The sequence below is a fragment of the Ranitomeya imitator genome, chromosome 4 (assembly GCF_032444005.1).
Source record: "Ranitomeya imitator isolate aRanImi1 chromosome 4, aRanImi1.pri, whole genome shotgun sequence".
Classification (NCBI taxonomy): Eukaryota; Metazoa; Chordata; class Amphibia; order Anura; family Dendrobatidae; genus Ranitomeya; species Ranitomeya imitator.
In genome coordinates this window covers 56085346-56097392 of record NC_091285.1, presented here as the reverse complement: position 1 = coordinate 56097392, position 12047 = coordinate 56085346, and the positions used below count along the sequence as shown (strand labels likewise).

Sequence of the window (12047 nt, the reverse complement as noted above, 5' to 3'; positions counted from 1 at the left end):
TCTTTCCCATGTTACATGAAAACTGTGGCCTGCTTAATAATGTGGAACATCATTTTTAAGTACTAGTTTTTCTTTAATTAGAATCACCTGGAAAACTAATCATCACATGTGTTTAAGATTGATTTCAGTGATCCATTGAGTTTATTTGAAAAACAAAACAATTAAATCTTTATGACACTCAAATCCAATTTGCATAATAACTTGGATATATCCATCACATTGTATTTTTAATCTTTTGCAATAGAGATCTCCTATAGTTGTTGGTCATTTTTTTTTATTTTTACCGTTGGTAATAATAAGTAAATATTGTTCTTGTGGTTATAGCTTTTATAACTGCTGTAAATGTTACTGATTTACCTTCTATATTAGATTTACATTTCAGTGCTTTTACTAAAGTGATTTGTATATCATAACTGTGTGCAAGAAGCAAAAAGTTAAAAGTAAAAAATGTGTTTAAATCTAAAGCTTCAGAGATGTAAACTAAATTTGTACTTTAACTTTTAATTAGCAACACATAACAAATATATATTAACATATACATGATGAAAAGAACAGAGAGGAAATAACGGTTGGATACACCTCTGACTGCCTCTCATGGCATGCCTCTCATGGCATGCCGGTACAATAAACATAAAATAATAATAATTTTATTTATATAATAATAATAATTTTATTTATATAGTGCCAACATATTCCGCAGCGCTTTAAAATAGTTATTTATTCAGAAAATTATAAATCTAAAGTGTGAAAAGCTATTTAAAAGTGGACTTACTCTTTAAAACTATTATCTTACAATCTAGAGACATGAGAATCACTTTTCCAAGTGCAACATTTTCATAGAAGAGTTTTTAAAGATGTGAGCAATCATAATAAAGAAATTCTTAGTGCTACAAGCCTCTCGAAAAGAGCCGATATAGTCTTGTCTGTCTTAAGTCTTAATATTAATGTTTAGGTACCAATTTGTGTATAAGTGTGATACTTGCATTTTTTCATGTTTGGAAAACAAAATTATTGTTATCATAATTATTTATTATTAGAGTTCCATTGATTTCATGGTGCTGTACATGTTGTATACAGTGTAGAGAGAGAGAAGACTACATTTTGGGCTCTGGTCATGGTGAGGTGGCAGCAGGATTGTTGTGGGCTATAAGTTATCTAGAATAGGTAAGCTTTCAAGTTTTGCCTGGATGTTCCGAATGTGGGAGACAATTGTACGAGTTGGGTCACAAAATTCGAGAGGATGAGGATACTCGGGGGAAGTCTTGGAAGAGATTGAGTGATGACCGTACGAAAGTGGAGGAGGGAAGGCTTTATTATGGAGACTGGATAACGTCTGGGAAAATATCGTGAAAACAGCTCATTTACATATAAGAAAAACAGGGATTTCTTAGTAACAAGACATCAGATCACAGATATCAAGGTGTCAACTTATTCAGCTTCTAATCACCTGCATGCCCATATAGATTACTTACTAGGGTTGATTCTACTAACAGATTCCCTTTAACCAAGGCATATTGAAGGACCCAATATTTCTGCATCAGAGACAGTCAATATTATGTGTTCTTATACAGATTTTGCATTGTGGCCTATGAGTTTTATATTATTAAATTAAATTAGCATTGTGTATTTTACTTTAACATTCAGCATGCATACAGAAATGATTAAATCATCACTTCCTCTGTAATATAACATTCATTTATATTAAAAAAGATATCATACATTTTTCTTATAAAATGCATTTTATATGAAAGGTTTTGGTACAGTGATATATATATATATATATATAATATGTTTTTGTGTCATTATGGCATTAACCTTGTTAATATTTTCTGTTATTTAATATTCAGATTTGTTTAAGATACTTTATATCTCAAATACTGAAAATTTTGTAATTTACAATAAAAAAATATAATTGTGCTGCAGTACCCCACTTTGTCCTCAGAGCGCCACTGTTTACCAAGAAGGAAAAGAGATTGGCTCTAGAAAAGCTCTGCTAGGGAAAGACAATGCATAGATGAGCAGAGGAATACCAGCCATTTCTGACTAGGATGTGCTTGATGCTGGTGGCATAAAGAAGAAACCTTAGGATATTTTAAACCAGGATTACATGAAAAAAAGAAGATTTTAATATTTCAAACACAGACAAGGATGAAAATGCTATGGAAGAAGAATAAACAAGGACTCAGATGGCAAGTAATATTTCCCTTCTTATTTTCCTGGCTGTGTCATTCAGTCTCTAGTCAGATTTATTATTCCATTAATGAAGAATTAAGAAAAGGTTTTATAGTGGGAAATCTAGCAAAGGATCTTGACTTAAATGTAAAGGAGCTGTCAAATCGGAAATTTCGCATTGTTTCTCGGATTTCTGAGAAATATTTCAGCATAAACCTGGATAATGGAAACCTGTACATTGCTGATAGGATAGACAGGGAGACATTGTGTGGAGCTGCAGCTGATTGTGTCCTTACATTTGATGTTGTGGCTGAAAATCCACTAAATGTCTTCAGTATAAAGATTAATATTCAGGATATAAATGACAATCCTCCTACATTTATACATGATACAGTTAGAATAGAATTGAGTGAAGCAACCTCCCCAGGAAGAAGATTTGTTTTGCAAAAAGCAGAAGATCTGGATGTCGGTGTTAATTCCCTGATCAGCTACAGACTGAGTACAAATGAGCATTTCATGTTGGGAGAGGAGACAGGCATTGATGGCAGTGTATTTCCAGAGCTTATTCTAGAAAAGTCCTTAGATCGGGAGACAGAAAGCAAATATGAACTCACTCTGACTGCTCTTGACAGTGGAAAACCTGCACAATCTGGGACAACAATAATAAAGATAATGGTGACAGATTTAAATGACAACGTTCCTATCTTTACTCAAAACTTATACAAAGTATCTGTGAAAGAAAATATACCGGTGAACTCTACAATTCTGCAGGTCAGTGCAAGTGATGAAGATGAAGGAGTCAATGCACAGATCACTTACTCATTCAGTACAATGGCAAATAATATTCTCAAAACTTTTATTATAAATCCTGAAAATGGAGAAATAAAAACAAGAAAACTTTTAGATTATGAAATGACCAAGAATTATGAAGTTTCGGTTCAAGCCAAAGATGGAGGAGGCCTCGCTGCTCATGCCAAGGTTTTAATAGAAGTAATAGATGAAAATGATAATCCTCCTGAGATGTCCATTACTTCAATATCGACCCCTATTGCTGAGGACTCCATATTGGGCACAGTTGTAGCACTACTGGAAATTCGCGATCAAGATTCTGGAGAAAACGGAGAAGTTCAGTGTCTAATTATCGGTGATGTGCCATTTCAAGTTGTGTCCTCAGCAAGTAATTTCTATAAAATTATAACAAAAAGTAATCTGGACAGAGAAAGGATATCATCCTATAACATCACAGTGCAAGCCTCCGATAAAGGTTCTCCAGAAATGACTTCTAGAACAATGATCCAACTGGATGTATCGGACATCAATGACAACGCTCCAGTGTTTGAGAAATTGACTTACACAGCATTTGTGCCAGAAAATAATGCACAAGGAGCTTCAATATTCAGTATTCAAGCAAAAGATATGGACAGTGGAGACAACGCTAAAATATTTTATTCAATATCCACCATGAAGAAGGAAGAAACACCGATGTCAAACTACATATCTATTAATCCAGTAACGGGAGTGATTTATGCACAACAATCATTTGATTATGAGCATCATAAGGAATTTAATATCCAAATCATCGCCAGGGACAATGGATCTCCATCATTAAATGGCAGTACTATGCTAAGAATTTCTGTTGTGGACCAAAATGATAATTCACCGGTCATTCTGTACCCATCACCAGAGGTTGACAGCTCAACATTTGAGATGGTTCCTTGGACCTCTGAACAAGGCTCTTTAGTATCTAAGGTGGTGGCGGTGGACGCTGACTCTGGACACAATGCCTGGTTGTCTTACTTTTTACAATCTTCAGAACCATCGCTCTTCACCATTGACCAGCACACAGGAGAGATCAGGACACTGAGGGTGTTCCAAGAAAAAGATAAAGTGAAACATGGAATTGTGGTTTTAGTAAAAGACAATGGGATTCCCTCCCGCTCAGCTTCAGTCACTTTTAATATTGTGGTAGCTCTTAGTTTTCAGCAAGTTCTTCCTGAATTGAACAGTCAATCTGGTAAAATAGAGCCACAGTCCAATCTACAATTCTACTTGGTGATCGCTTTGGCACTGATTTCCTTTTTCTTCGTGCTGACTGTGGTTATTGCAGTTGTTGCAAAGTGCAAAGATTCCAAATCCAATACTTCATTTGGACCTTTAAGTACAAGTCTATATCCACAGATGGATCCCAGATTTCTTTCCCAGTTTAACCCTGGGACATTACCTCTGCCATATTCATATGATGTTTGTGTAACTCTGGATCCAAGCGAGAGGGAATTTGCTTTCCTCAAACCTCAACACAATGTTCCTGTGGACAGTCTAATAGATGCTGATGATCCAGGATTTGGAAATGAAAGTTTACAGAACTCTTCACCTGCAGAAAATCTTATATCACAGGTACCTTTCATAGCTTTACTTTTTTCCCCATTTTTTTATATTGGAAGTTCAAAAATATTTTTTGCAATTGTATTCTTTACTTTAAGTGTAGTCTCATTTGATAAATGTATGTCATATTCAAAAGATATGCTCTAAATGTATAGAGGATGTGGATCTCACTAGTGGGCCCAGCATTTATCTGTAGAACAATGGTCTGACTACCAGCGCTGTCAGTGGAGATGTGGTCGGAATTTCCATTCCCGTGGGAAGACTGAACACCTCCTCAGTGAATGCAGCGTACATTAATGCTCTTCTCCCCAGAAAAATGTGGGTACCGTTAGAGGAACCTGACTGTACTGTTCATTTATTCCATTTATCTGTGGATAAGCTTTAAAGTTACCAGATGTTAATACCCCATTAAGTAAAATGTATTGAACAATGCCGGTAAATGAGAGTCATTACGTGTGTGTTGATTAAAATATATAAAGTGTCATCTGGTTTGGCATCTATGAACATCAGGTAAAACGTGAAGATGAAGCTTTTTGCCAGTACAAAGTTTTGCTAAGCATAATTCTGCAATTTCAGACAATATATTTACTGTCATCCACTAGGCCTCTACTGAAGCCAGTGCTGATTATGACAATATTAATATGAGTCACCAGGTGGGCAGCTGTTCTGTGACCCACAAGAAAATAGTTTGACTCTCTTTTGAGACTTTTAGAGGTCACAAAATATAAATTAAAGATTATGACCAAGGTTTGTAGGGTCATGTTGTCCCAGTCTGGAAGATATTGTTTTGGGGGTTTTTTTAGTCAGCGTGTTTTTCACCTACATTATCCAATTGATAAAGTTGGTTATCCAGTAGTAGACAACCCCTTTACGTAAAAGAATTAAAATATTAAATGTAGATGTATATTTTCTTGGTGAAAGGACAATTGAATCAGCTGAAGACTATACACATCCAATCGTAGAACGTATTATTATTACAAGGTGTATTGAATAAAATGTACTTTCTGGGGAAAACCTTTAAAAAAGTTAAAATGAGTTAAGTGGATATGTTCTGGGAAGAGAAGAGTTAAGACTTCATTTTTAATGAAAAGAAACTTATGACATTTACTAAATGTTTATTATGGTATATTGGGGTGAAAGGTTACTCGCTGAATATGTCAAGTCACAGCTCGGTGGTAGGAGGTTCTTGCCTTGGGCATTCTATTTTGTGGGTTAATAATAAAATGTTTTGGTAACAAAATGCTGTGGCTGATTGATTCCTTCAAAGATAGATGAGGCGGTTGTGTTTACTTCAGTTTGAACAGTTGGTCCGTGATTGTGGCAACTGGCTAGGAACGGGGATGTTCCCTAGCAGTCATGCATCGACATGTTCTCAGAAAACTCTGAATTCCTCATAAATGCATACTATATTGTTTGTGAAGAGACCTTTTTGTTAATATGTATTTCATAGTTAGTAGTAGTAGACATACTGTATTAAAGGGGTTGTCCACTACCAAATGTTCGGCCCCGATAAAATAATAAATCCTACACTCACCTCCCATTGCAGCTCCGCTCCTGTGGTGTTGGTCCTCGCTCTCCCTGGGGGTTGTGAAGAGGTGTTGTAAAACGTGCTTCTGGTGCCCAATCAGCGCTGACATCCCTATCCCCGCCTTCGGACAAACTAAACATGATAAAGCTCGGGATCAGCTGCAGCTCGGACTTCCTCTTCATGTTCCGTTTGTCTGAAGGCGGAGACAGTGACGCCAGCGCTGATTGGGCATCGGGCATCACATGTCATTTCACCCCATCACAGCACTGTGAGAACAGCGCTGGCACAGAAGGTGAATATAGACTTTACCATGTTATTGGAGCAGAACATTTAGTTTAAGAAGGGAGTTGTCCTAGTAGTGGACAACCCCTTTAATGCACTCATATATACTAGATGATCTCATATTTGAGCTATAATAACATATTTGAAACTGTTGGAACATGTGGTACCCATTAATTTAGTAACACTAGTTTTCCATTTTGTGGCAGTAAATTTACAGTAAAATGTAAACTTTTTAATAATAGATTGCAACTATATCTGAGCTGTCGTAGAGTGATTTATGACTACATGACCATCTGAGATCTTGAATTCAATAGCACTTTTCATTAACACCATTTATACCTTTTCTTTTTTCTCTTATTTCTTGTCTATTCATCTAGTTTTCTAGAACTGCATTTACCGTAACTGTGTGACTCTTAAATTAAACTTGAGTACATTACTGCTAAGATTAATTGTCAGGTCTAGACAGAAAAATAAATAGATGAATCAAGCAATCTCAGGATTTTTTTTTTATTGATAAGCCCTGGTATACTAGGTCAGACAATAAATGTTTTTTAATGATAATGAGAACCATAAATATACAGGACATAGTACTATTAACAAAAACATAAAGATTCTAATAGGAGATTTGAAAGTACCACCAGCAATTACTTTTAAAATTTCAGAGACAACTTCACAATTACAATTTAAACACAATCAAATACAAAGACACAATATTCACATTTTAAAACTGTAATCTGTAGTTTAATTAATACATCATTTATAAGTATTTTCACTTTCCTAGTTAAGATTGAAAATACAAACCAAAATTGTTTTGCCATCAGATCTTTTGAACTATGTAATGAATTTTAAGGTTTAAAAATAGATATTGAAAAAATAAATTGTGTATATTTGAACCTGTACGTAACGTCAAATCTATGGCAAAAATCATATTTCACGTAATATTTGGTAGAAAGTAATCAAAGTCACTGACTCTGCAGTTCCCTATATTGGCCTCAGAGCGCCGCTGTTCACCAATAAAGAAAATTTTCTGCAAATCCAGAATCGCCTCCATGATGCAGACAGTGTTCAACTGCAAGAAGAAATACACAGCATTTCACACTGGGATGTGCCGGGTACAGGACTCAGAAAGAAGACGGATTATTTTCTGCTGGATTATAAATATAAGAAGGATTTTTACCATTATATTTCTGGTGAGAAGAAGGATGGCTGGATTACAACTGCAGGAAGGACAATCAGTGCAAGGACTCAGATGGCAAGTAATATTTCCCTTCTTATTTTCCTGGCTGTGTCATTCAGTCTCTGGTCAGATTCATTATTCCATTAATGAAGAATTAAGGAAAGGTTCTATAGTGGGAAATCTAGCAAAGGATCTTGAGATAAATGTTAAGGATCTCTCCAGAAGGAAATTACGTATTGTGTCTGATCTATCTGATAAATATTTCACTATAAATTCAGATAATGGAAACCTGTACATTGCTGATAGGATAGACAGGGAAACATTGTGTGAAGCTGCAGCTGATTGTGTCCTTACATTTGATGTTGTTGCTGAAAATCCACTAAATGTCTTCAGTATAAAGATTAATATTCAGGATATAAATGACAATCCTCCTACATTTGTCCATGACATATTGGCATTAGAAATGAGTGAATCTACCTCCCCAGGAGCAAAATTTGCACTGCAAAAATCAGAAGATCTGGATGTCGGTGTTAATTCCCTGATCAGCTACAGCCTCAGTGAGAACCAGTATTTTGCTCTTGGAGAGAAGGTCAGCACTGATGGCAGTGTATTTCCAGAGCTGATACTAGAGAAACCTCTAGACCGAGAGACACAGAACAAGCATGAACTCATCCTCACAGCTTCTGATGGAGGAAATCCTGTACAGACAGGCACTGCCCTAATTAATATAATCATCAATGATATCAATGATAATTCTCCAGTATTTACACAGGATGTATATAAAGTAAGTGTCAGAGAAAGTATACCGGTGAATTCTACAATTCTGCAGGTCAGTGCAAGTGATGAAGATGAAGGAGTCAATGCACAGATCACTTACTCATTCAGTACTAAAGAAAATCGCATTCTTCAGAAATTTGCTATAAATCCCAGGAGTGGAGAGATTACAATTAAAGAAAATTTGGATTATGAAAAAAGTAAATACTATGAAATATCAGTAGAAGCCAAAGATGGAGGAGGCCTCGCTGCTCATGCTAAGGTGTTAATAGAAATAACGGATGAAAATGACAATGCTCCTGAGATATCTATAACTTCATCATCAGATCTTATTCCTGAGGATTCTGCCCCTGGTTCTGTGGTGGCACTAATTAAGGTTCATGACCGTGACTCAGGAGAAAATGGTGAAGTTCAATGTATAATAACAGGGGACTTACCATTTCAACTATTATCATCAGCAATTAATTTTTACAAAATTGTTACAAAAAGTAGTCTAGATAGGGAAAAATCATCATCCTACAATATTACTTTACAAGCTTCAGACAAAGGGTCTCCTGAAAAGATTTCTAGAAAATGGTTTAGGCTTGATATATCAGATGTCAATGACAATGCTCCAGTGTTTGATAAATTAGGTTACACTGCATTTATACCAGAAAATAATTCACCAGGAGCCTCAATATTTAGTGTTCAAGCAAGAGATCTGGACACTGATGACAATGCTAAGGTAACATACTCTATACTTAGTAAAAGTGATGAAGAAGGTCCCCTATCTTCCTATATCTCTATAAATCCAGTAACTGGGGTCATTTATGCTCAGAGGTCTTTTGACTATGAGAAGCATAAAGAATTTAATATTCAAATCATCGCCAGAGACAATGGATCTCCATCTCTGAACAGCAGTACAACACTAAGAATATGTATAGTAGACCAGAATGATAATTCTCCAGTCATTCTGTACCCATCACCAGAGGTTGACAGCTCAACATTTGAGATGGTTCCTTGGACCTCTGAACAAGGCTCTTTAGTATCCAAGGTGGTGGCAGTGGACGCTGACTCTGGACACAATTCTTGGCTGTCTTACTTTTTACAGTCACCAGAACCATCACTCTTCACCATTGACCAGCACACAGGAGAGATCAGGACATCACGTGGATTTCATGAAAAGGACATCACGAAACATGGAATTGTGGTTCTAGTAAAAGACAATGGGATTCCCTCCCGCTCAGCTTCAGTCACTCTAACCATGGTGATTGCTGATCATTTTCATCAGATTCTTCCTGAGCTGAGCAGTCCATCTAACAAAGAAGAATCTCAGTCCAACCTACAATTTTACTTGGTGATCGCCTTGGCACTGATTTCCTTTTTCTTCATGTTGACTGTAATTATTGCAGTTGTTTCCAAGTACAAAGAGTCTAAGTCAACTGACACATTTGGATCCCTGAGTACAAGTCTATATCCACAGATTGATCCCAGATTTTTTTCACAATTTAACCCTGGGACATTACCTCTGCCATATTCTTATGATGTTTGTGTAACTCTGGACCCAAATGAGCAAGAATTTGCTTTTGTTTCACCTCAACACAATGTTCCTGTGGACAGTCTAATAGATGCCGATGACTCAGGGATTGGAAATGAAAATTTGAAGAGCTCAACACCTGCAGAAAATCTAATACCACAGGTATGTTTTCACATGCCATGAAATATACTATGTTTCAAAATTCCATACAATAATATATATTAGGGTTGAGCGAAACGGATCGTTCATTTTCAAACGTCGCCGACTTTTGGCAAAGTCGGGTTTCATGAAACCCGACCCGATCCCTGTGTGGGGTCGGCCATGCGGTACGCGACTTTCGTGCCAAAGTCGCGTTTCGTATGACGCGCTTGGTGCCATTTTTTTCAGCCAATGAAGGGGCGTGGGCAGAGTGATGACATAGGTCTTAGGGGCCTGGACGCCTATCGCCATGTTGTCGCTTGTGCGCTGTAGCGATTTGCACTGTGTAACACCAGCTTTTCAGTTCAGGGACGGACGGAGGAGAGAGAGAGAGAGAGAGAGAGAAAATAAATAAATAAATAATTCCCATTGGCTTTGCATTGGGTTTCGTGTTTCGGTCGATCCTCGACTTTTCACCATAATCGTCCGATTTCACTCGACTCGACTTTTGAGATAGTCGGGTTTCGCGAAACCCGGCTCGACCCTAAAAAAGTCAAGGTCGCTCAACCCTAATATATATTATCAGATCAAATTAAAAGAATATATTTTGCAAACAGTATATCAAGGAGATTCTGATGTAGAATTATCTACAAGTAGCCTTTTCAACCTTTTTGACGATGTCTTGTATAACGTTGTATGTAAAAAATGCAAAGATTTCAACGAATAGAGCATGTTTTGGTCTAAAGGATCAACGTATGGGATCTAATATGATTTGCTTCTTTTACAATTCAGTAAGTCGACAACAAACCACACTGTTTACATCATAGCTTCACATGTTTCTTTGGCCTGGCTTTGTGTTATTTTGCTTAGCTTGATTGTTGCCATTGAATAAATCTTTCTTTGAAATTTTACTGTAGTACTCATATATTATTAGAAAAAATGCCTCTCAGATCAGCTCTGGAAAGAACACGCATTATCTTATTTTTTCATTTAATATCTAGTCCCATACTAACATGTGCAGCACACCGGTAGAGGATGTAGGTCCTGCTGACCTGCATGCTGCAGAATAGTTTTTTGAGTGAGCATTGGAGATTTTAAAGCCCAGGCCTCAACCAATGTACTGCTCATGTTTAAAAGGGACTACATATTATATTAAAAATTAACCCCTTACTGACATTGGACATAATAGTACACCGATGTCAGTATCCCTTCCTTTGATGTGGGCTCCAGCGATGAGCCCACATATTTCCAGGGACATGTCAGCTGTTTTGAACAGCTGACATGTGCTGGCATTAGCTGCGGGTGGAATTGCGATCCACCCACAGCTATTAACTAGTTAAATGCCGCTGTCAAACTCTGACAGTTGCATTTAAATTGTGCTTCCGGTCATCGGGCCAGAAATATGAGCACCAGTGACCCCGTCACGTGATCGGGGGTCATCGGTTTGTCAGCATGACAACCAGAGGTCTCCTTGAGACCTCTATGGTTGTCAGTGTCGGATTGCTAATAGTGTGTTTAAAAATATGAAAAAAATAAAAACAATAAAAGTTAAAATTTCTCCCCTTTCACCCCATTCAAAAAAAAGACAATAAAATAAAATCAAACATACGAATATTTGGTATTGCCGCTCCACATTCAGGATCGCCCGATCAATAAAAAAAAGGATTAACCTGATCGCTAAATGGCGTAGTGAAAAAAAAAAGTAAAAAATACCAAAATTAGGTTTTTTGTTTGTCACAAGATTGCATTAAAATGCAATAACGGGTGATCACAAGATGGTATCTGCACCAAAATAGTATCATTAAAAACGCCAGCTTGGCACACAAAACATAGGCCCTCACTCAACCCGAGATCCCAAAAAAAAGAGACGCTATGGGTATAAGAAAATTACTCATTTTTTTTGGGGGGGGGCAAAGTTTGGAATTTTTTTTCATCACTTAGATTAAAAAAGTACCTAGACATGTTTGGTGTCTATGAACTCAAAATGACCTGGAGAATCATAATGGCAGGTCAGTTTTAGCATTTAGTGAACCTAGCAAAAAAGCCAAATAAAAAACAAGTGTGGGATTGCACTTTTT

At 36.8% G+C, this 12047-nt stretch overlaps 1 protein-coding gene across 14 annotated transcripts in view; it reads left to right on the top strand.

The window, feature by feature from the left end:
• The window catches only part of LOC138675459 (protocadherin gamma-B2-like), a 502075-nt gene that overhangs the window by 214309 nt on the left and 275719 nt on the right, over nt 1–12047 (top strand). Inside the window, exon 1 of one of the 14 annotated variants that reach the window (XM_069763725.1) lies at nt 2043–4566. The exons of 12 other annotated variants lie outside the window; for them this stretch is intronic. In XM_069763725.1, the coding sequence (XP_069619826.1) occupies nt 2149–4566 (2418 nt within the window). In that variant the 5' untranslated portion in view covers nt 2043–2148. Of the gene's footprint in view, nt 1–2042; nt 4567–7398; nt 9994–12047 lie in introns of those variants that run through there. One more of the 14 variants, XM_069763704.1, reaches the window with a different exon arrangement.